We start from the raw sequence: 25,095 nt of genomic DNA on the forward strand, positions 1-25,095 counted from the left end.
TTCACCTTCTTCTTTTTGTGAACTTAAAAAACTGGAGAAAATGGTTTGGGAGGTAAAGATGTTTTATTTTCAGAAAATGAAAAGTGTCCTTAAGTGTCTCTCTCTCTGTCTCTCACATCCTTTTCTCCCTCTCTTCCCTCCCCTTCCCCACTACTCCCCTTTCCTTCCCAGGCAGAAGGTTACCAATTTCCTTGTCAGGAGCAAACCACTGTAATAAATTTTGCAGTTCATTTAAAAACACAAACTTCGTCTTTTTTGACTGTCTTTCTACCCCTCCTGGTTGGTGTTTCCCCAGCTCCCCATGGGCAGAGGAGCAGTGCTTGGCTCCTGGTGCCCCCTCCTAGGGTGCTGCCTGTCTTTGTGGGCCTGGGACGCTGTGGCTGCGGGATTCAAGGCATCGGTGCCTCAAGGTCTGGTAAAAAGTGCTGCAGGGAACTGCCATAGTGACTGAGCGTGTTTTTCAAGTGAGCTAACGAATGGCAACATTTATCTTAGCAATTATCTTAGACTTGGATTGCTCATGTAGCTCTTGGTGGTTACCATGGCCCCTGGCGTGGCACACACCATGGCAGGGAGCAAAGCCATGGCAAAGCACAGAGCTCTGCCACAGCCTCTGACACAGATGTGGTGACTGTCTGTAAGATTTCGGTGCTGGGGGTGCCCCAAGGCTGACTCCAGCCAAGTGACATCCACACACCAATCCCACCTCCTGCCCAGCACAGGCAGCTCCAGGGCTGCAGAGCCCAACACGTAAACACAGGCTGGGCAGCACACGCTGTGCTGGGATCAGGGAACACGGGGAACACAGGACAGGGCACAGGGGAGTGGGCAGTGCCCTGGTCCTTGCACTGCGGCCAAACCCCTCCGCTGTGCTCAGCTGCACAGAGCCACTGCATGAGCCCCTTCCCTTGGCCACAGTGCAACAGGGAGAGAAAGTTGCCTTTAAAATCAGCATTTACTGTCATCATAATCAGCAAAACCCCACCACGTTGTCTGTGCTCTAAACACTACGGAGGTAACAGGAGAACAGGGAGGGAAAACAGAACCCAGCTGGGAGGGGCCACACCAGCCAGGCAGGAGCTCGGGCAGGAGCCCAGGCAAGAGCAGGGAGAGGATTTTTGTCATAAACAGCAGAAGATGCTATTGATGTCAGCTGGTTTAGAAAAGGCCTGGAGCCAGCTGCTGGCTTCCCTAGTGCATGTGCTTCCTATGCAGCCTGTCCCCAGCCCTGCCCTGGCACAGTGATGTGCTGGGCCGGCAGTGGGGCTGGGGAAGGCAGCCATCCTCGCTGGCACAGAGCATGGGCACGGCTGCCACGGGCACAGCTGGGCTTGTTCCCACCCCACTGCTCCAGGTTCCCAGGCTAAATGAGCTCTGTTAGAAGCAGCAACAAGTGCACACAACCACGCTGCCAGTGCTGCCGGTGGTGACAGTGACATGGGGCACTCCCCAGGCCAGCCTTGGCTGCCCTGGCAGTGGCTGCATGAGCCACAGGGACCCCCAGCACAAGTCCCTGCTGTTGGCTGCACACCCAGGAGAGGAGCAGAGCCATCAGCAGCAGCAGACGAAACCCCACAAGACCCCACAGTACCCCAGTCCTGCCTTGGTTTCACCTGCACATGCTGCTGGGGAGAAGTGCAGGTAACAAGGACAGCCCTCCAGGGGAAGCCAGTTCCTCCAACCTGCCGTCCTTCCCAACTGTTGGAAAACCCTCAGTGTTGTAGGCTTGTCACCCAGAAACTTCTCAGAAACCTAAAGCAAAAGAGAGACAGTCTCAGCTGTGTTGGCAGCAGGGGAAGGGCAGAGGACCCTCCCAGGGCAGTGGGAGCATGAGCGGGGTCCCACAGCACAGGGGCAGAAAGCACAGCCCAAACCTGCCTCAGGACAGAGCAGGTGGAGGTGGCACTGGTCTGGCATAGCCTGTCACTGGCAGAGCTCTGCCATCCCAGAGCCCCCCCTGCCCCTTTGGGGTCTCTGTAACACGGTCCTTAGGGCAGGGAGCCAAAGCAGCAGCCATGCACAGGGCCGTGGCTGTAGGAGAAACCTTCCCTGCTCAGTCACCAGCCTGAGCACAGCACCCACTGCTGAAAGCACGGGAGGATGAGCTTGAAATGGGATTCAATGGAAATACCAGCACTGCCATGGCAGGACACGCCGATGGCAGACGGGCTGCACCTCCTCCACAAGGGACCCGCTGCCCATCGGGAAGGACCGTGGCACCCGCAGTGATCCCACCACAGGGCAGCCCAGCAGGGTTGGCACAGGGGGGCCCTGCGCTTCTCCCCACGACACTCAGGCGTTTGCCTGGCTTTGAATCCCAAAGACTCATAAATTCCTTATATTCTGAAACCAATCTTGTTTAACGCAATACAGCGAGAGTTGCAGAATTACTCAGTATCGATCAGAGGAAGGCTGGGCCGTGGAGACAAGATCCACGTTGCTATGTGTGGCTTAGCAACATATAAATGTATTCAAACAGAATAATGAAATTATCGTGGGGAAACAAAGCAGCCATCACTTGAGGAGATGGAGGATGTGGAAGCCTCTTGGAGCCCTTGTTTGCCAAGACAAGGAAGATGGGACTTATTGTTTGTGCAAATATGTGAGCCCCCCCAGCCATCCCCTGCTCACAAAAAGGGTGCAATGAAGGCGGCAGCACTCGCTGCACAGGGCAGCTCTTTACAGCTGGGCTGGAGCTTGTTACTGAAAATACTCTGTGAGCTGAGCCCTCGTGGGGGGTGCCCAGATACTGGGAAGGGGAGAGCCCATGCCTGTCTCTGACCCCAAAACTCCCCATTTCTCTAATTCTGAAATTAGCATGGGATTTACCTGGGTTTTATCCATCCTCTTCCTCATCTCCTACCTCCCCATGGACCCACTGGCCATCTCTTGAGCTGGCAGTCAGTGCCATGCCCACAACTCTCAGAGGAGCATGGCTGAGGCCCTGGAGTAGACAAGAGCTGCACCCCAGTCCAGATTCAGCACAACTTCCCTGGGAGATTGTGAGCACACCCATGGACTTGTCCCCAGCTCTCCCCACTGCCCTGAGGGGCAGCTGGCTCTGCCAGAGGATCTGCTGCTGGCAGCACCATTTTCATCAGAGTGGGCTGGCAACTTTGAAATAAAGATACCTGAGGAAAATATGTCTCTTTTCATTAAACAATTTGGGAGACAACAACTAGAAGAGGGGATGGTGTCTGAGCAGAAATGATCTGTCCCTGTTCATCGGCAACGTCTTGGTTTTGGATTTGCTGACCCTGGCATCTCTTACCCAAGATCTCCACAGCACCTTGCTCTGTGAACAAGCTGTGAAGGCAGAGGCTGAGCTGCCCTGGAGTCCCCCAGGCACCCCTGCAGCTGGGTGCTACGGCCTTTTATTCTCTGCTGTAATGGCTGGAAGCACTTGTGGCTGAGCCCGGAGCGGGGCCGGCACCGGCGCTGCGCCGCACGCGGCTCCACTGCACGAGAGCACAGAGGAGAGCTCTTCTGGTTCAAGATCTTCTCCTTCACCCCGGGCTGAAGGACTGCCCAGCCACGGGTACCTTGGCCCCAGGGCCAGGTGGAGCAGCTGCTCGGGGGGCTGGTGGGGGTGGGCGTGCTCAGCACTCCCTGCTCAGCACTCCCTGCTCAGCACTCCCTGCACACCCCGCCTGCTGCACGGCCACGGCAACCCAGCCCAGCCTGGTGTGTCCATCACCCTCCAGGCAGACACGGGCCTTTAAAAACACACTGAGGGCCTACCTGAGAAAATAAACCCAAATTTAACAACCCACCTATTTGCACAGTTGGAGTTTAATAACACATGTGGGTCATAAAATATCCAGGAGCAGGTGAAGGTGGGTCAGAGCACAAATGCATGTGCTGGGTGCAGCCCTTGCTGTCTCTGAGACACTGCTCCTATGCCTGAAATGCTGCGGCACATCTACTCCTGGGTGCCACCATTTCTGCCTTTCTCATGTGTCCACTGGGAGGAGGAAAGCTGCACTGCTTCTGGGTGGCATCGTCTCGAAAATAGTCTGAGGATGCCCTGCTTAAACACTTCATGTGGATCAAAATCAGAAACCTGCTAATGCACTGCTTCCCTTGACAAAAGAAAATATCACAATGCAGAAAAAATATGATCATTCCTCACTGCTCTGTCTGCCTGACGGGCCCCATCCAGAGGCTGCACTGGCAGCACTGGGAGTGCCCAGCAGCTGTTGGTAAAGAAAATAAAGCTAAATATGCTCCATTTGTCTCTTGAGGAGCTGCAGATTTGCCCAAAGCCAGGCTGGGAAGCCGAGGAGGGAACAGGGAGCTGTGGCTGGCTGGCCTCTCTCCAGTGCTGCTGTCGAGCAGAGGTCTGGGGCTTAGAAGGGATTTCTGGTTTTAATTTTACCCACCTCCATGGTGACATTGGCCTTTCTACAATCTGAAACAGAAGATGCTAAATGGCTGCTTTTAAGCTCATAAATCCAGCTCTGTCTGAACACCCCACCTTCCCTGGCTTCCCTTCTTTGGGATCATGGCACTCCCAGGACCTGCCAGAACTTTCTGCCGCAGCCGCTGGTTTAAAATACCCCAGGGCAGCAAAGAGCTGCTGCCACCCCTGGAAGCAGCCGATGCCCTGCCCAGCAGCAAGGACAGGTCCCTGCTGCACCCCAAGGAGTTGTGCTGGGTGGTGCAGGCAGAGAGCTCAGCATCAGGTACCTGCAGGTCCCCCCTGCCCCTCTGATGCCTGTCCATGCCTGTGACCCGCAGCTCTGCTGGCACAGAGGAGCCCAGGGAGCCAGTGGGCAGTGAGAGCTGGCCCAGATGGGCAGCAAGAAAGGTGCAGAGACATGGGGAGAAACCAGGGGGGTGCCCAGAGACAGGTACCCTCAGCTGAGCCACCAGTGCTGCCGGGACAGGCAGTGCCACTGGCAGAGCTGCTGGGGCTCCATATTCCACCCCCTCTCCCTCATCTGTTCAGATATCCCACCAGCCTGGCCAGGACAGGACCCACCAGGGCAGTTTGGAAATAAAATGATTCTTGAAGCCTCAGCAGAAACCAGCTGCTCTCTGGGCAGCCCTCCACCACACAACCCAGCATCAGCAGTAACAAAAATGACGGAAAATGATGTAGGTAAATGTTACCTGAGGATTTGAACGCTGTCAGCTCTACGGCCTGAAAGAGGGGAGAACATGTGTTAGCAGAAGGTGCAGGTCTGACTGCTTTGCTGCTGGTCGCCCCTCACCACATGCCCTGGGGCCAGGCAGGGCTCCCCAGCACTGTCCCACCCCTGAGCCACCACCAGGCTGGGAACCAGAGCCTTCATCCCTGTCCCCAGGGAAGGGCCCCTGGCAGAGCTGTGCCTCTCAGCAGCGGTGAGCTGGCACCCCGCTCCACACACCCACTCTAGGGACCCTCCCAGCCCTGTGGTGACCCACCAGCTTGGACAGCATCTTGGACACCACAGGAGAATCCAGGAAAGGAGGAGAGGGAGCTCTGTCCCTCAGTGCTGTGGTGGAAAGAGCCTGCACAGTCTGTGCTTAGGGGCTGGTTAATGCTCTGGGAGATGTGAAATTCCTATTCCCAGTCCAACAACAACAAATATCACCAAAGAACATTTAAAAAAGCTGAAACACGAAGAACATCTCGTCTGTGTTTGTATCTTCACTCGCTCAGTGTTTTGTCATTTTAAGTGTTTTCAAACGTTTTTAAGTAGCTGCTTCTCTTCATCCAAACTATTGTGCAGCTGCCAGTGACATTCTGAATCCGCCGCTCCTCCAGCGAGTGCCATGACTCACTGAGCTGGGGAGCAGGAAAAACAGCCCTGGCTTATATAAGTGCCGAGCACCGACAGCAGCCCCTGTGCAGGCAGAAAGCAGCCCCCACCCAGCACGGGCTGGCACCACACGGGGCACAAGTGTGCCCACCACCCCTGCGGTGGGGCTGGGGCTGGGACGGACCCTCCCAGTGCCAGCCCAGCACCACGGGGCTCACACCGACCCCGCAGGGGCACCGGGAGCTGCCGCGGCACCGACACTGGCACCGGCACAGCCTCAGCCCTGGCTGCACCCACGGTAGGCAAAAAGGAAACAAGCACATTAAAAACATGTTTATGCAGCAAAGATACAGCAAAGCCCTCGGTGACCCTCACATGGTGGGAAGCACTTTCTGTCTTTGCCTGCTCAGAAATGCCACGGCCTTGGCATTTAGGAGATCTGCTGTCTCCCAATGCCCCTGCCTTAGGGAACTCGGGCCCCTGGGCTAATCCCTGCGTCCCACGTCTCACATCTGGTGCCAGGAGCTTAGCCCTGGCCCCAGTTCACACAGCCAGCACCTGGCTGGCTGGGAAAAGCATCACCTGCTTCCAAGTCCTGGTGTTGTTCAGCACACTGGGAGGAACAGCATTAACCACAATATAAATCATGAGAGATGGAAATATGGATTTTATTGAGTGGCTTCAAAATGATATGCCAGCTATAGAAGTATTATCTATTGGATAAATAAGAGCTGTCTATGTGACACAGGTTTTCAAAGGATAAATATTAGAGAGGGAAAGAGAGATCCTTCAGTGAGAGACTCATGAAAGTAGTGTTGGATTTTATTCTGAGGAAATTACAGCACTTGTATGTCAAGTGCACAAGGACTGATGATCATTTCAATAGTGGGAGATGGAAGTGGCAGTACAGTAGTCAAATTTAAATTGTTTCCTGCTTTAGGCCATGCCTTGTTGAGCTCTCCATCCCTCTGCAGGCAGCACAACCCAGCCTGCCCTCCTGGGACAGAAGCAACTTGCCCAGGGCAGGGACAGCAAGCTCCTGCTGCCTGATTTAATTTGCTGTCCCTGGGAAAAGTCTCCTGCCTTGATCCATGCCAACCTCAGTTTGGTGCTTCATGGTTCAAATTCACTGGCACCTTCTGTTGCTGCACAGCCCTGCAATAACCACCCCCTGCCATGGCAGTGGGGCTGGTTCCCCATCGGCTCAGGGCTGAGCCCTTGCCTTGGAAATCGGCTGTTCTGGGGCTGCCTCCTCTCCTGCCCTTGGAAATGTGCCCTCCCCTGCTGTCCCCACTGCCTGTCCCTGCCCAGGCCAGCCCCAGCTCAGGGGGCATCCCCACAGAACTGCTGTGCCCTGTCTGAGGGTGAAGGTGGAAGGGTAACAGACGTTACATACCGGTCTCTCAGGTGACATAATTGATGAAATTCCCACGGGAATTTTGGCTCCAAAATTTCCTACGGGGTGAAGTAGCACAATGAGTTTGGAGACCAAAGAATAGAAATATTCATGCTTTACAGGCACCAAACGGGTTATCTGTACCACTGCACCCACAAACTGATTGGAGAATACAAAACACTTTTCCCCCAAAGCTAAACCCCCTATTTCCTACTGCCACCTTTGCCTGTCCTTCTGCAGAAAATTCATTGTAAGACACAAACACGGATTTTTTGCCTCAGGAGAATGCAGGGCTACCTAACCTGCTGACAAGCCCCCCACCTTCAGCAGCAGCAGCACCAGAGCCGAGTGCTCACATGGACACAGAGTGCAAACGAGTTAACACAGCGCCAGGTGAACGGGCACTAAAATTCAAGCCTTGGGAATAACATTTTACTGCCTGTCATCACACAGCCTGGCTAACAGTGACAGCAATGCCCCACCTCTGTTGGTGATGTTCTTCACTGGAGGGGCTTTCTGCGCAGGGCTCGGCAGGGCACTCTCAGCTGCAGGACCCAGCTTCCCTGTCTCCCAGGAGGTCGTATTTCTTGGACTTGATAAGTAGTTGATGGGATGAGAGCAGTTCTGTAATCACAGGGAAGAGACACAGGACAGTGAAAACTGTAACATGAGTCTTCACTAGATCCAGATCCAACTTTAAAGATCGATTTCATCAGCACTGTGGACTTTGGCTCCCACCCTGCCCTGGCACAGCAGGCTGCTGCCTAATTGGGATAGATTATCTTTGGGTCTGTGCTGTCCAACAGGACTGCAAAGAAGGGAGACAAAAGTTAGAAAAAAGACTTCTTTCCAACATAATCTCCTCAAACCAGACCAAAGACACAGCTGGACCCTTCTCCAGTGAGTGCCCAATGGATGAAGGGGCAGCAGGGATTCCTTCCAACTTACTGTGAACGAGAGGGCCTTCTTCTTGTCCTTCATCCTCTGGATGGCATTCCTCACCTGGAGCAGAGCAAGGACATTAGAGAGGGCCAGAGCAGTTCTATCACAGCAAGAGATTCTCCAGCAAGTCATGGAGAAAAAGCAGCCACTGTTCCAGAAGCACAGTTGGGGCTGCCTGTTGCAACTCCTACAAACCCAGCTAGCTACCTGTGAACTGCTAATTAACTGTTGCTGTGATGAACCCAGCCAGGGGCATCTCTTACCTCACTGTTATAGATTGCGTAGACCAGGAATATGTACAGGCCCTGGAAAGGAGAGAGCAGAGGAAGGGTCAGAGATGTACAGCTGGTTTGTGCTCCTTCAGTGGAGGAAATGGGTTTGGTGAGCACTGGAACGGGTGAGACTGGCACAGACGGTGGGCACAACACAGCCAGGGACAGCCTTTCACACTCGAGACCGGGCTCTTCACAGAGGGTCCAAAGCAGAGACAGTCCCTGCCCCACCCCCTCTTCCTTCTCCTCCCCCCGTTTCATCTGGGGGGAGTGGGCATCTCTCACCGGGCACTCCACTTCCCCAGCCCAAGCTCTCCCACACTCCCATTCACTCATGCATGTGAAATCCCCCAGGAAACACCTCCTGTTCTCAGAAACAGAAACCACCGGGAATTAATTGCTAGGAGAACTGAAATCTGGGAAGCAGCCCTCCCTTTCTGCCGAGCACTGACCCTGGGGGGCTCTAGCCAGCCTCCCACAGACCATGTGCAGGATGATGGGATGGTTCCTCTGTCCCATGCACTGACAGACCACAGCATGAGATGGATCCTCTGACCCAAACCCTGTGAGGATGGACCCAGAGGTTTTGCTCAGGCCCAGTCTGGACAATCCTTCCCTCTGGCACAACAGGGCTATGGCAGCACAGTCCCAGCCACCCTCCCTGCTCACCAAAGCAGTGGTGCCTCTCACACACTGAGGACCAGCAAACAATGACACGCTCGGCCCAGTCTGGACCCAGGGCAGGATGTGCTCAGGGAAAGCACCCAGGCCAGGGCTGGAGTGAGCACTGCCTGGGGGCCACAGCCTGGGGCTAATTACAGCTCCAGACCAGCGATTTTGGCCTTAAAGCAGCCCTATCTAGCCCACCAGATTTATGTTATATCTGTGGGGTGTTTTGTTATCGCAGCTAGATAAATCAGCTGCAGCAAGAGATGCAATTCATCTTGTCTTCAATGAGCCTTGCTCTCATCTGCGAGCTCTTGGCAGGCGCAATGGTAGCAGCCCCCTGGCACCGTGCCGTGACCTGTCCTTCAGCCAGCAATGCTGGTCACTCCCCCAGACCAGATTTCTGGCCAGGCTGCCAAGGCAGGTCTTCCTTGAAAGAATCATTCTGGATGAGCGTGGGGAGGGGGGAGCGGAGAGGTCGGCTGGGAGGAGAGTGAGGAAGGAGAGGAGGCCCAGCTGCAGCGGCGGGAGCGGAGACGCGGCTCTGGAGGAGCCCTCTCCTACCTCTGCTCCCATCCACACTTCCACCCGCCTGCTGTCCTCTCCCTGCAAGGCCCACCGTGCCCTGGCCCTGTGGCGAAGGCACAGCACGTGCTGGGACCCTCAGAGCAGGATGGATGCTCCTGCCTAGTGTCCGTCTGTCCAGCAGCCACGTCCTGTCTCTCCACACACCCAGCTGGGCACAACCCCACCTCCTGCTCCACCCTCCTTGGTGAGCTGCCTGTGAGCCCCTGCCCTCAGCCAGCCTCAGGACCATCCTTCCCACTCTCCAAGTGCCAGTGGAGCTGACAGGTTTAACCAACACTGTTTAACAGTGCTGAGTGCTTGGCAGAGTGCTGGTGCTCCCACCTCCCAAATGGGGCTGGTCCCAGCCTCGGGACAGCCACTGCAGCCCCCTCTGGCACAGCACCACAGGCTCCCTGCTGCTGCTCAGTCCCTGGCTGGATTCCTGCGCTGCCTGGCTGGAGAAGGAGCTGTCATGTCTGGTGTGGACGCACAGAATAGCCTTGAAGACAGACAAACAGAAAACAAACAAACAAACAACCCCAGCAGCAGATTCTCAGGACTCGAGTGAAGAAACACACTGGCCCAAAAGAGAATTCCGAGGGATCCATAAGACAGTGAGCAAGGGGGCTGAAATGGCTTTATTTTAACTCTGTAGCTTCCCACTAGCATTTCTCCTCTGGGGTAATCTGCAGATTGCCCTGAACTTGGTTATGAAGGGACAGAGGCAAAGGAGCACAGCAGAGTTGTGCCTGTCCACACAGCACTGAGCCTGGAGTTCTCCTGCTCAACAACCCAAGCATGGCATGAGGAGGCACGGAGAACTGATGCTATATTCAACTACCATTAGCACAGGCCTCCTGCCACCCTTCTGATACACTTAGGAGAGGAGATGTGGAGAGGCAGCCCTGCTCTGGCCTTGGAACACCCATCCCAGCACCGACGGATGTGCGCGAGCAGCACCCGGCCCTGGAGCAGCGCCAGCCACAGGCAGAGCATCCCTGAGCAACCACCCAACTTGTGCACGTGGTGATAACGCCTGGATTCACCCCTGCAGAGCTGGCCAGTGCTGCGCTGGGACCGGCCAAGCGTGCCAGAGGGAAGCACTGTGAGCTCGGCTGCTCCCTGAGCAGGAGCCAATTCCTATGGAGTCCAAAGGAAAAACAGGGACACGGGTGGAAAACTCTTTGGATCCCAGTGGTTTGGAGAGTAGTGCCCAGTTGCTCTCTTGACTTTGATGCCCTGGAGTAGGATTTGTCATCAAGCACTGGGCAGGGGACCCTGAACACTCAGTGCCCAGAGACAGGAGTGACCCTCGGGCACTACTGATGCAGGCATAGCCTTAGCCCCGGGGGTGGGACTGAGCCCGGCTGTGTTCCCTGCTGGCTGGATCCCTGCTGCCAGTATCTGCCTGCAGAGAGCTCCATGTTCCCCCTGGGACCGTGCTGGGAGCAGTGGTGTTTGGTGGTGTTAATCGGTGTTCAGTGTTTCTCTAGCTCCATCTACAGCTGCCTTCTCTCGAGCTTTGCAAAGCTTCTGCCGATGCTTTGAATAGTAGGTGACAAGCACATGTTCCAGGACTTTTTGCCACCATGAGTTTTAGCTATCCCAAGGTTCTGGGAACAGTCCTAGCTCAGTGCAGAACTGAGTGCTCCCAGCTGCTGGGACTTACACAGTTTGCTTTGCTCTCTTAACCACACACAGGCTGGCTAAAGCTTTAAAGTCTTTTGATGAAAACAGTAAACTCAGAAGTAAATATTAAGTGTTGCTTTATGCACCAGGGTTACTTGCTGCCCCACAGAATTCCCTATTAACATAAACTTATTAACAACATGACTCTGAAATATGGCAGAGAGAAGCAAAGAGCCTTGAAAACGCAGCCAGGTGATGCTACCAAAAAAGGAATAAAGAGGCAGAAGGAGATGACATGACTCACCCAAGGTCTTGCAAGTCAGAGCGAGAAACAGCCCCCACACTTAGATGCCCCATGTGAGGTTCTGATCACCAGCCCACATCTCTGTTCCACCGAACACTCCTGCCTCCCACCACATCCAGTGCAGCTCCACTGAGCACTGGGAGCATCCCAGGTGAGTGGCTGCGTGGCTGCAGACAGCACGGACTTCAGGGGCAAAGATTTTCAGTCCTTGAGTCTCAGTTCTTGCCCGGTCTCCCTGCAGTAAAGCTGAGCTCCAGGGGAAGGGAAGGTGGCTCTGCCCCTACCATTCTGGGGCCACGACCTCTCAGCACGTCTGCACAGGAGCCAGATGGGAAACACCCCTCCCAGGGCACACACCATCTAAGCTGCAGCCAAGCACACTGTGGCTGGACGTGACCTTTGAGACCCTCTCCACAAACAGCCCTGCTCTAACAGGGATGGTGGCACCCACGGCCCATCCCTGTCCTGCAGGACAGAGGCAAACAGCAGGAGGGGTGTCTGCTCCATCTGAGTGCACAGGTATCATTTTAATTACCCATTGAAGGGCAAATAAAAACTCTAATGAAGCTCCCTGTGAGCATGTCGGTTTGTAACTGCCATTTTGAAGCCACGCTGGTGTCAGAAAGAAGAAACAACAGGAGAAACAACATTTGAACTGGAAAGCTGTGGCATCAGTAGGATGCTGCAGAGACTGGTGCTGAAGGGCCACTAGATGAACAAGGTGTCCAGAGTGGTATTTCATGTCTTGGGAGGATGAACTGAGTTTCCTCAGACAAAATAGCACAGAGGCTTGGAAGGCTGGGCTGGCTTCAGAGCTGACAATTGCCCGTGGCTACAAGGCCAGGTAAGTCCACTGAAGCACAAGAAACTGCAGGTACCTGCTTGGCTGTGAGCTGGGGATCCACCTGGTGAGGACTCACCTGGAGAGAGTTCAGCACGATGAAGACATAGGCCCAGATGATGCTGAGGTGGACGAGGACCCCACACACCCAGGTCAGCCCCAGCACGGGCAGCAGCACCAGGACGGGCTTGGCCGTGGCCCTGGCAGGAGGAAGAGCTCAGGGTTACCCAGGCACATTTCAGAGATGAAACACTAACAAGACAGTAGCTATGGACCAAATTCCTTTGCAAAGAAAATAAGTTAAGATGGGAAAAACCAAACATTTCATCTCCCAGCCCCTAGCATGCCCCCCTGCTTTTGTTTTATCACTGCAAGTTAGCAAGAAGGGAGCTGTTTGACATCATTTGCCATGAGGAAACAGCTATTTCCCCCCCCGATTTCTGCTACAAGGCGAGCTTCTGTATTTGTTTTATTTGTATATGGATGTCACCCTGCCCTCCAGCAATGCTCTATCTTTGTGGTTCTGTAAATTTGGGAAAATTTATTTATGCTACAGGGGAACAATGCGTGTCTAGCAGGGTATCCGGCGCCAGCAAACAACAATAAAGATTCACAGGGGATGATAAAGGAATCACTCAAGCAGCAGTTTTTTAGAGGTCTCTCAATATTGACTGATTACAGAAGTCTGCACTGCCTCATTCCCTCTGTGTGTAGCCCCCACCAGCCTTACTTTCAACCCACCAAGTCCCAGGCTTGCACTGCCAAGGGTCTCCCATCCCAAAGGGGTGAGGTTTAGGAGTGTGAGTGCAGATGGAGTCCAGCACCGGATTTCTGAGGTAGAAGGTGCTGGCTGAGCTGCTCAGTGGCACAGGCATTAGAGCAGCCAAACTGCCTCTGGGTGAGGCACAGCTACCCTGGGGGAGGGAATCCCTTCTGCCCTGACTCCCACAATTCAGTCTTTCACTTGGCCAAGCTTCTCTGGGCAATCTGGGCCAGGGCCTCACCACCCTCACAGGGAAGAATTTCTTCCCTATATCTATCACTGCCTCAGATATTTCACAGCCAGAGCAGCCCCTTCCCTGCTCACCATATCTGTGCCCCGATCTGGCTCTCCAGGCTGCTGTTGGGTGTCAGCATCTTTGACCTCCTGCGAGCACTGGACACTGTCACCGTCACCACCCGGAGCAGCACGAAGGTGTTCACCTGCCAGGGAGGAGCCATTGCACACAGGGGCTCAGCTCCAGCAGGGGAGACGTTTTCTGCTGGGAGTTAGTGTCAGAACTTGGGGAGAAAAGTATCAGTACCAAGAAAGCAGTGAACCAAAGACTTCACAGAGCTATTTAAACACATATGAAATCTAGAAAACTTATCCCAAAACTTTTCCTACGGAATGTCTTCCCTGTTAAGTGTCTATTCAGGATCTCCTAAACACTGCCCTTTTCTCTGCTATGTTTTGTATAAAGGTATTGACACTACTTCAAGGATTTAGATGTTCTCATAATTAAATCAGACCTCTAGCTAAGGCAATGTCACAGTCAGCCTACACATTTATCTGCATTCCTAATTGAACAGCCAACACAAGAACTGGTCAGCAAAATTTTCTTCAAGCACTTTTTCCTATCAAAAAGCTGCTTTGATTAAAGAGATTTATTTGTGTTTTGAAAGTCTGTATAAAGCATAACAACATTTTTCCTATGGAAGCAGCAGGCACAAGCCCTGTGAGCTACACCCCTGAGCAGGTGCTGGCACCCCTACCTCTGCAATGCTTTTCTAGAACCAGACCCAAAGGAATCACCCCTTCCCAGCAGGGTTTGGCACTCACAGCCAGGATGAAGAGCACAGGACCCACGAAGGCCCAGATGACGTTGGTCTGCATGTTCAGCCAGCAGTGGTTTGCTGCCACATACTTGTTAAAGGAAGTTGCAAGGGTCACCCCCACAATAAGGACTGGAAGACCTGCAGAAAAAACCACAGGTTAAACCCAGGAAAAGCAGAGATGCTCCACACAGGGCACTGTGCACCAGACAGTTGCTTCAAAGCCCCTGTGACCAGACACGCTCCAGCAGGAGCCTCCAAAACCCCACGAGCAACATCAATTCCCTGCAGCTGAAATCTGTCCTGGCTCTGCAGGGCCAGATTTACAAGCTGTCAGCATCATTCTCTGAGGTATAAAGCATTCCAAGTCCTGAGTCCTGACCAAAGCAATTTACTCTTTGGATTGCTTTTTTAACAAAATGGACAATCAAAGACATAAAACAATCCAAAATACTTGAAGTGGTTGCCCAGTGCCCAACGAGGCGTGTGCTCTGTGAGGAGCACGGACCTTGAGAGGCTCCTATGATACAAAAGTCAGCTTGTTCAAATGAATTCTATGTCCCTAAAGGGCTCCCTCAGATTAAAGGGTGGTAAGTCAGGAAGGTATTTATATTTTAATTACTAGCAGACAGTAGAGATGCTCTCCAAGAACAAGAACATACCATAAATCTCCCCTCCCTTTTTTTTTGTGTTCAACTCTTGCATTTAGAAAAATAACAGAAATGCTGTTTAACTTGTACTCTAAGACTGGCAATTTGACACATAACTCAAGAGAGCCTCTGCAGAGCAGTGGCACCCAGCTCTCATATTAAACGAAATCAAAGATTTGGGAATCTCTCCTATTAAAACTTTCAATAGACAAAGAAAAAGAACATTTTCCTGAGGACCCAAGGCAGAGGAGTGTGCAGATACCCCAGCCTGTCACGTAGTAGAACTTCATTCTCCTGTCTTCACTCATGTTGACTGCTACCACCTTGCTCCAGAGGAGAAGCCCCTCTACCAGCATCCATGAGAAGGCTGCCATGAAAAAGAAGTGCAGGAAGGCAGTGACCATGAAACACAGCACCTGGAGAGAAATCACACAGCAGAGGACTCAGAAGGGGACAGAACTGTGTGCTGCTGTTCTATAACTACTTAAATTTCCAGAAGGATTTTTTGGTCAGAAACGAAGTGTCAGAAAAGCAGTGAATTTCCTGAGGGATTGCACAGTGCATATATAAACACAGAGACACAGTTCTAGGTGCCAGTTACAGGTAATTAATGAAAGGGTTTACGCTTCTGTTTGCTCTGACAGTGGTGCTGGAGCAGGCCTGGCCCTGTTGGTGGAACAGGACATTCCTGCTGAGCTCACCTGGTTGCTCTTGGCCAACTCACTTAACATGAGCAGAGCTTCTCCTGTAGCCAATGCAAAGATCAGGTTCTTGTGCACTGCTGTCCGTTCACTCTTGGGGACACTGAGGAAGGAGAGGGGCAGCCCTGAGCTGCAGCCAGACAAAGGGGTGCCCACGTCCTCCCTGCCCTCGCTGGGCTGTGCAGACCTGCCCAGGTGACCTGTGATCTCTCTGCCACTCACTGCAAAGACTGGAGGAGCCACTGCTGTGCTCACAAGGCAGATCCCCGTGCTAACCAAGTGACACAGAATGGTTGGCAATAAAAGAAACAGTCTTTGCTTCATTTATTTTATAAAAATTAATTCTAGCAGAGCAGCTTTTATGGTAAACATTGTTAGTCACGGATAAAAATCTCGCCACGAGCACCCAGGTGTGTGCACAGCTCACATGAGCATCTCCACAGAAACAACCAGGGCTGCACCCCCTCTCCAACCACTCCCCTGACAGAGGTTCTGAAGTAAAATACCAAGCAGAAAATACAGAGATGGCTACAAGTGCCCAGACTTTTCTTACCGAACCACCAAGAACAAAATGAAGGTGACTATCAAGGCACAGAAGGAAACTCCACATCCAATAAAAGTCAAGGTCTGCAGTGTGAACTCCTCCTTGGCGGTCATCTGCTCCAGCCATGAAACAACAGAAGGCACAAAGCCCCATCTGAATTAACCAGACTGCTCTCAGTCCTGGCATCCACCCCACAGGGTGGCAGAGAAAGGCTCTTCACATACCTGCAGCTCATACACCTGCAGCAGGATGGCAAAATTCGTGGTGTGGTTGCAAAAACAGGCAGTGGAGTCCTGGAGAGACGTCACCACAGAGCAGCCAGCTGTGGACCACATCCCACCAGCATCTGGGCTAACACAGCAAAACCAGAGAGAACACACGGAAATTACCACCCACTGCCACAGAGGGCCAAGGCATGAAGGGAATTTCATTCTCCCAGAAGAAGGAGTGTTGAAAGGAGGAAGATGAGGGTATCAGAGACAGGTCTCAATATGAACTTCCCTTTGGCTCATCCTGTGTCTCAGCAGCTTTGCCTTATCCAGCAGGCACGCAAAGGAAAATAGATCTAGTGTCAATTTGTGCATTAAAAACCAGAGTTCAGCCACCACAGCTTCAAACAGAATCCAGTAATTGCACAGCTCTGGGAAGAGCTCCCTGTACAGCCCATTCAGAGAGCATCCCTGGGCCAGGCATGTCTGACCACGTCCACCAGCCCAGTCTGCCACAAACCCTGTGCGGTGCCACTGGTCTCTGGATCCTCAGGACAAGCCAGCCTGTCCAAGTCATCAGCAAAGATCCCCATCTGAATTTCTGGGGCAGGGACCACAGCTGCAGCAGGCAGCTCTGTCCCCACTGGCAGCACTGCCCCTCTGAGCCTCCCCAGTACCACGGGAAGGTCAGAGTCAGGGCAGCACTGGTGGGACCGTTTGGACAGTAACCAGCTGCTTCCAAAAACACCCTCTTCCCACCCTCCCCAAACTGATCCATGCCTGTTACAAGTCTGGGACTGTAAGGAGGTTTTTTGCTCTTGAATGACTTAATCACCAACCCATAATATATCGCAGCCTCAGTGTTCTCACTGTGGTGACATTCAGCAAAAACACATCCCAGTGCCAGGCAGGATTTATGAGGCTGGGAGTCCTGCGTGTCTTTGGGCCATATATCTTGGACCAACTCTTCTTTGTCACAGGCAACGATCATAATTAACTAGGGCTTTCCATTTTAGTTATAGATACCTCATTAGAGGTCACTCTCTTGTGAGTGACTTCTCCAAAGGAAACCTTCCCAGGGGAGCACTTTGTTCCAGCAGACAGAGGATGTCAGCGTGCAAAGGAGGCAAAGAATTCCAGATCCCTACTCTTACCATTACATTTATATTGTGGTGTTTGGTTTTCCAGTGGAAATAAAATCTCATAAATCTGGGGACCCAAACTGAAACAAGGCACCTGAGGCTGAAGTTCCAGAAGGCACAGATGGGCCACACCAGCATATCAGGCAGGTCCTGCAGGCAGAGAGGGGAGAGAGGTCACACAGCCACACAGATGTGGCTGCACACAGATGGGTGCAGTTCACTCACTGGGCTGTAACAGGCTCTGCCAGCACAGAACAAACCCCTCCCCAGGGACACAGGAGTCAGGGGAAGAGCCCTGGGCATGGGACACCCCAAAGTCCCAAAGTTCTGGGGTGCTGAGCCATGGCTGGGAACAGCCAGGTCAGGCTGCTGGGAGGTGGCTGGGGAGAACAGCCCCTCCCCGGGGTACCCAGACACGGTGCTGGGAGGTGGCTGGGGAGCACAGCCCCTCCCTGGGGTACCCAGACAGGGTGCTGGAGATGGCTGGGGAGAACAGCCCCTCCCCGGGGTACCCAGACAGGGTGCTGGAGGTGGGGGGAGCACAGCCCCTCCCCGGGGTACCCAGACAGGGTGCTGGAGGGGGGGGGAGCACAGCCCCTCCCCGGTACCTGTGCCCGGTGCTGCAGGCGGTAGCGCACGGACGTGCTGATCTCCTGGTAGTTGCAGAGCAGCGTGGATGAGATCACAGCAGTGCCCACGGCAGTGCTCACGTACCTGCCAGGAAAGGATGCCGCTCACAGGCACGGGAAGCTCAGGGCGTGCTGAGCAAATGGGATCTCACCTCCCACAGGACAGATCACTGTTGGAGGGCGTCAGTGCCGCCTGGGCACGGGGCACAATGTGTCCCTTGGGACACCCGGCACACAGAACCCCCCCAGCGCGGGAGGTGACCCTGCGGACAGGCACTGCAGCATCCCGGGCGGTTCAGCCGGGCACAGCTGGAGGCGCCGGTGCGCGGGGATGTGCGGGGATGTGCGGGATGTGCGGGGATGTGCGGGGATGTGCGGGTGGCCATCCCCACCTAGTGTTCGGAGCTCCCGCCGCTCCGGGAGCCACCAGCGCCACCACCTCCAGAGACGCCTTCTGCCCCAGCCAGAGGGGACCCTGCAGCAGTGCCCAGCCATCCCAGCAGAGCTGGTCGCCCCAGGGGAACCAGAGGCACACAGGAGACACGATGGTGCATCCCGACACACAGGCAGCACCAGGGCTGGGGTGGGTCAGGGTGGAGGTGACCCCAAAATCGAGGGACTCAGAGACTCAATGCAGACTTAGAAATGAGCTCTGCCGTGCTGCTGAGGACAGCCCTGGGGCACAGGGGGTGTGTTCCACTCACTTGTATCCCCCGTCAGAGGCAGCCACGTGCTGGGACACAGCAGAGCCAGACAGGCAGCGCTGCAGGGCCCCGTAGCCAAACCACAGGTTCTTCATCGTGACCCTGCGGAGACCTGGAGGGACAGAGCATGGGAGCAGGGAAAGGCACACAGCTCTGGGCACCACTGCCCTAATCTGGGGGTGATAGTGGAGGCCAGAACACCCTCAGCTCCAAGCCGTGTCTGTAGAGAGGCTGTAGATAACCTCTCCCCCACAGCCCATCTCCCTGTCACCAAGGGCTTTCCCTCCCCACACTTCTCCAGACCACGTGTCAGGGCAAACAGTTTGTGCCATTAAGGAAGGTGCTGCAGAAGTCCCAAGGGGAGACCCAGGGAAGCTCAGGTGTCATAACCAACCTCTGGCTTTCAGTCTTTGCATTTCTTCTTCAGGAACCTCGATGAAGTCATGCCTGCCCTTCTCGACAGTCTGGACCACGTATGACTCATCACTCAGCTCCTGCCCACTCAGCTCCAGCTCCCTCACCTCCATCCCTGGGCAGGGGTAAAATCAGGTGCTGAACCAGGGTTCAGCCTTCCTCCAGAGCTACTGCTACAGCAAAGTACCACAAGGACACTACAACCCCAGCCAAGACCCACAGTGACAGCAGACAGGTCCCTTTCAGTGCAAACCATGTGCATCTGGGCTCAGCTTCTCCCATGTGAGAGATGCCCCACACTGTGACACTCTGCACAGGGAAATGGGGAGCAGGCTGTAGAGTTAGTAACAGATGAGCCAGACGAGGAGTGGACTTGGACTGGGAACCAGACAGGGTGACTGATCTGGGTCCTGGTGAGATACCCCCCCAGCTCTAGCAGTGCCACTCACCAATATTCCTGTGCTGGACTCTGATCCTTGTCCTCTCTGCAGTCAGCAGTGGGACTAAGAGTGACACCATTCTGTCACAGAGTTCAACAACAGCCATGGGCCCTCTGACAACCTGTACACACAGAGAGAGCAATGGAAACCAGCACAGCTCACAAGGGTTTTCTTAAATGTTTGGTCCTTGGCAGAAGAAAAGAGAAACTGGGACTCAAGGCTTTGGCTTTGCTCTTCTGTGATTTCTTCCCTAAAGGATGTTCCCAGTTCTTTCAGCAAAGAGACAAGGCTGGCAATGACAGAAATTTGCTGGTCTTTATAAAAAGCCCTTAAAACAACATGGAAATAAATAACTAAATAAGCACATGGCATTCAGATTGCTGGTGACACCATTACCTGGCTGACCGACGACCACGTCCCAGTATTCTGCTCTTCCAGGATTAACTCAGTCACTTCCATATAATACTGGCCCAACTGCTCCAACATCTCCAGGTCATCTCCCTCCTGCACTTCCACATCTGAAACTTGCTTTAGCAATTGAAGCACTTCCAGGAGGTCAGAGGGCTCCAGCGTGGACATTTCTCCTTCCCTCAGAACTGTTGCCAAGGCATCAAGAGCACCAAGAGCCACAGAGAGGTTCATGTCTTGGACACCACTCGTGAAGATGCTGTCAGGAACCTGCCATGGAAAAGATGGTTTAGTTCAGTGCATAGCCCTGACTCTGCCTGACCATCAGCTGTGCCTTGGCCATTCCCTTCATGCCCGTCTGGCCAGCCAGGCATATCCTGGGGAAGGGATCCCTTGTCCAGGCTCCCAGCCTCGGCAGGACAAGTCAGCCTGAAGCAACACTTTGCTTGTTTGCTCACAGCATGAATTACAGCTGTACTGGTCACAATCTCCAACAGCAGATCAGAAAAGGTCACAGGCACAACTGCTGGCAAAGTGACCTCAAACAGAAGCAGGTGCCAGCACGTCCACCCCAACAGCTTCTCCCTGCTCTGGGTGTCACCTGCCACTGCTGGGGCTGCAGGACTCACCACAGACCTCGCTGCAAGTGTGTTCACGTGGCTGACAAGCGAGTGGCTGGACTCCAGCTGGGCTCTTTTCAGTTGCCAGTATGCATCTGAGAACAAAACAGAACCAGAAGCAAAACCATTGCCGTGCTGCCCAGCAGTGTGGTTAACACATGCCATGTTCAAAGCCTGGGGAATGGTCCTCAGATGGTGGCTATGTCTGCAGGACAGGCAGGACAAGGAGACTTCACAGCTGTATTTTATTTCTAGCACCAGATCCCATCTGGACAGACAGTTTGACACTCCTTTTTCTGCCTTCCCCCATATTCCCCCAGCCAAGGAGTCTGGAGATGTCTGGGTTGGGAGGCACTCTACAGCACTGCATCCAGAAGCCATGGAATGTGTAAAACCACTGCTCAGTTGGGGAATAGCAAAACCTCCTGTCAGAGCACAGGCAACTGGAGCAAAGTCCCAACTACAGCAGGGTTTGCATGTCATCCCTTCAGAGCAGTCATGAGGCCTTCCCAACCCTGGGCATCACCCCAGCCTGGATCTCCAGGAGTGCGTGTGGTGGAATGAATAACTAACAGATGCTGTACCTTTTCTGTATTGACAGATGAAAGGCAAAGTCTGCAAACAAGATGCATAACTGAATCCACTGCTGCCAACTTCCAAAACTCGGCATTCCTCGACAGGCCCTGTGGAAACACACACAGTCAGAAGGGCCAGGTCTCCCAGGGACATGCCATCCCCAGCAGGTATCCACAGCAATATCCTGCAGCAATCCACAAAGCCCAGTATGACAGACACTGTGGGCTGCTCCTTAGGTGGCCTCAGAACCAGAGTAGAGCCGGGACTGGGCTCAGAAATTGCTCCCAGCTGGTACCCCCTCTCCAGAGGGAACTGGGAGAGGGCAGTGCCAGGTCCTGAGTTCATGACTGATCAGTACTGTCCCCCCAGCCTGGCTGAGAGCCCAATTCCTCCCTCCCAGCAGAGCAATGAAGCACTGGCTGCAAACCCTGGGGAAAAACATCTCTGCCAAGGAAGTAGAAGAAGAATCCCATTATTAGCTCAGGACATCTGAGCAGCTGTCTGTGCCAGGGGCACTGCAGGGCTCTCCAGTGACCAAGGGTTTTGTGATGACTGTGACTTCCAGTACAACTTGTAAATTGTACACATCCAGCCCAGCTCTGAATGTGCTGCTGCTTTTTTTCCCCAAGGAGAAGCATCATTCTACCAACTGCACCAAATTCCCTCTCTAAGGATGGGACTGGTTTCTCAGACTGTCCCTGTGTGCTGAGTGAGGGTAGTGAGTCTCACCTGGGCAGAGAAGCTGGGTGGTCACTGTCTGAACGGAGCTCTCCAGCTCCAGCGCGTTTGAGCTCCACCCAAACACAAGGTCCTGCTCTGGGACCCAGCACGACCGAACCTTCTCAATCTGCTCCGTGCTGAGGACTTTCTGCCAGATGTGTAAGTCAGTGATGTTCCCACTGAAGGACTCCTTCGCCCTGAAGGTGCCCCCCAGGGAATCTTGGTCCTGCCCAATGATGAAGGTCCCCTGGCCGTAGATGGCTTGGGGGGCAGCTGGTCCTGCAGCACACAAACCACTGGCAGATGCCCTCCTTTTCCCATCGGCATAGATGGCCCAGGTCCCGTTTTCCTGCTGCCAGGTCACGCAGAAGTGATGCCACTGTCCGTCAGCACGGAACACGGGCAGGTACGGGGAATGGTGCCCATGGACTATGAGAGCAAAACGGACAAAGCCTTCCTCGTCCATGAAGCCCCGGAGCTGGAACTCGTTGATGAAAGCTGGCACAGCGTAGGAGAAGATGGTGGCGATCTCCTGGGTCCTGGTGTCCCACTGCAGGTGGGCACAGGCTGTGACAGCAGGCAGGGCTGGGAAGTCAGAGAGCACCTTCACGTACTTTGTGTCTGTTTTGTCTCTGAACACCAGGACTGGTACGCTGTGGCCTCCTGGAAGGAGACATTTCAGTCAGCATGAGGGAAGAAGCGAGGGCCAATAAAGTCACAGTAAAAAACAAGTGAAACTTTTCCAGTCTGATTTTTCTGAATCCAGCAGTAAAGAAACAAGTGTCCAAATAGCCCATGTCCACTTATACTCACGTCTCCTCTTTGGTTTGTGCAGGACACCATCCCTTTCCTTCAGCCAGACAGAACCTGTGATGTGGTGGGACTGCAGCAGCTTGCTGAAGGAATCTTGCTCACTGTGCTGGGGTTCAAAGAGCAGCTGAGCAAAGTGCTGCTCACAGTACCTGTCAGCATGCCACCAGTCCAAGGCAGTGGCCACATACTCGTATGTGTGTCTTGAGGTCTCAATCGTGACAGGAGCAAAACCTGGAGAAAGACACATAATGTGGGGAAACAGGAAGCCTCTCCAAGCCACCTTCGTGCCCCACATGGGGTCAGTCTCTCACAGCATCCCCAGGCAGTTACAAACACTGCCTGGTGCATCCTGGAGGAGCTGATGGCAGGAGCTCATCTTCCCATCCAGCCCTTGGGCCATTCAGTGGGTACAGTGTGATAGACAAGCTCAGACTATATTGGACCTAAAGTGAGGGACAGCTCAGAGCCTGCTCCCAAAGCAGCCCCCTGGCCCAGGGCTGGAGCAGGGCCCCTCCTGTGGGACACACAAACCATGCTGAGCTCAGCCCAAAGGAAAAGCTCTTTGTGGTTTGCCCAGGGATGGCCCTCAGGGAAGCTTGTTTAAAGCAGTTATGAACAAACTAATTTTCTCATTTTATCCCCAATTCCCAGCTCCTCCCAGCTTCTGCACTTGCAGATGCAATTTGCAGGCACAAAATAACCTGTTTTGTTTGCAGTTGCAGCGGCACACGGAGCAGCAGCTGAGCAAACAGCCTGGCAAATACTCAGCTCTGCAAACAGCATTTCAGGCACAAAGCAGGGAAACAGAAAAAGTTTCTTTACCTTCGTTTCTGCCACTGGACACCTTTTATTTCTCTGTGCTGGATGTTGCTTGTAAACACATAGAATGCTGATAAAAACACTAACCTTTAGAAGTCTGGTTCTTGGCAAGGGCTGCAAAGGCAAGGAGACTCCTGGACAGACTGACCTGGTGGAGAGGGTGAGTTGTAACATTCACAAAAACATTAATACTATCTCAAATACTGAAATTATAAAAATTACTGTAAAACTCACCAGAAAGCTGAAGAACCAGGAATCAAGTCTCAGATCTCTCTTGAACATGTTGACCATGTGGAAAGCTTTCACTCTTTGCTGGAATAAACAAAATATTACTGGAGATGCATCGCAGAGACAGAAGCATTCTGCAGAAAGGCAGTTCCCAGACAAAGCTGCTTTCCTCAGAAAGGTTCGAATCAAAAAAGAGAAAACAACTCCCTCTGAAATACCTGTCCTGGGTAGTATCCTATCCAAAGAATTCCCAGTTCTTCTTGAAGAATGCAAGGTCTCAGTTTAACATTTGTTTGCAGGATACAAAATAATTAAGCATAAAGCATACAGATGTGTGATATTTATAAACAGGCAAGTTCACAGAGCCTCTTCATCTGCATTAATCAAATAAAAAAGCCACCATAAATGGCATCATTAAATGGTGTTGCATCACTGGCAGTTTTTCTTGTCGCTTTTAAAACCTGCGTGAACAGAGCAGCAGAACAGACCCTGCAGAGCAGTAAGTCCAGCCTCCATGAGCCCAGACACACAGCCCAGCACCATGGAGCCGTCCTGGAGAGCTGCCCAGGGCCAGGGCTTGGCGGTGAGCTCCCACCACCCCATCTCTGCCCCAGGGGGAGGGAACCCTGAGCTATGGCAGTAAAAAACCTAGTAAAGTCACAGATGAGGGTACATAAAGACACAAAGATGGAAACTGGCAATGCAAACAAGCTCTAAAGCTGTCTCTGGGCAGTGGCGCCGCAGCCCGGAGTGATCTCTGCTCTCAGCAGGGCTCTCCCACGTGCGCAGTAAAAGCACACTGAAGCACTTTGCTGCTAAGGGACTGAGGAGATCAGGGCTGCAGCCCGGGCTCTGTGTTCACAAAGTCTTCCAAAGTTCAGCAGTGACTTTGGAAACACTGAACACGGCTCCAGGACCCTCTCTGAGGGGTGAGAGACGGAGACACGGCACCGCCAACCTCCCGCTCCTCAGCCCGGCACCTGCAGCCCCAGGGAGGGCCCTCAAGACGGATCAGAGGAAACCTGGAAACCGGTTTCCAGGAAAAATGGGGCGTTCCCGGTGACCCAGCGGGGTGTGCCCGGTGACCCAGGTCTGGCACTGCCCTGGGGAGCCCGGGAGGGCCGAGCCCCGGTGCGGCCGCGGGGCAGCGCAGAGCCCGGCGGGGCGGCGGAGAGCAGCCCCGGGGGCTGGGGAGACCGAGAGCGGGACCGCGGCTCCGCATCCCGCACAGCATCCTGCATCCCGCACAGCATCCTGCATCCCGCACAGCATCCGCGCCCCGCACAGCATCCTGCATCC

General features: G+C 53.7%; 1 protein-coding gene across 1 annotated transcript; it reads right to left on the reverse strand.

The window, feature by feature from the left end:
- Positions 1-1,579: 1,579 nt before the first annotated feature.
- ADGRD2 (adhesion G protein-coupled receptor D2) lies at positions 1,580-23,850 on the reverse strand. The gene is made up of 25 exons (XM_051807508.1): positions 23,803-23,850; positions 23,656-23,716; positions 22,750-22,980; positions 21,946-22,599; positions 21,225-21,323; positions 20,650-20,735; positions 20,009-20,290; positions 19,622-19,733; positions 19,153-19,287; positions 18,759-18,870; positions 18,034-18,139; positions 17,520-17,575; positions 16,299-16,425; positions 16,084-16,187; positions 15,531-15,633; positions 15,092-15,245; positions 14,187-14,320; positions 13,452-13,567; positions 12,444-12,564; positions 8,349-8,390; positions 8,092-8,145; positions 7,626-7,767; positions 7,144-7,202; positions 5,116-5,146; positions 1,580-1,752 (listed from the first exon to the last, which is right to left on the reverse strand). Exons 1-25 carry the CDS (start codon positions 23,848-23,850, stop codon positions 1,745-1,747), a joined length of 3,177 nt encoding a protein of 1,058 aa, XP_051663468.1. The 3' UTR covers positions 1,580-1,744.
- Between the last annotated feature and the right edge of the window lie 1,245 nt (positions 23,851-25,095).

This window comes from Manacus candei, unplaced genomic scaffold (assembly GCF_025592945.1).
Source record: "Manacus candei isolate 608988 ecotype Guabito, Panama unplaced genomic scaffold, ASM2559294v1 h1tg000071l, whole genome shotgun sequence".
Taxonomy (NCBI): Eukaryota; Metazoa; Chordata; class Aves; order Passeriformes; family Pipridae; genus Manacus; species Manacus candei.

What these genes read in the sequence shown, in the direction of transcription:
- ADGRD2 (XM_051807508.1), bottom strand. Translation starts at nt 23,850, where the DNA reads ATGTTCAAGAGAGATCTGAGACTTGATTCCTGGTTCTTCAGCTTTCTG. An exon ending in GCCTGCAGCACCGGGCACAG is followed by an intron (nt 17,576 to 18,033) that starts GTACCGGGGAGG and finishes CTCTGCCTGCAG; the next exon opens with GACCTGCCTGATATGCTGGT. An exon ending in ATTTTGTTCTTGGTGGTTCG is followed by an intron (nt 15,634 to 16,083) that starts GTAAGAAAAGTC and finishes CTCCTTCCTCAG; the next exon opens with TGTCCCCAAGAGTGAACGGA.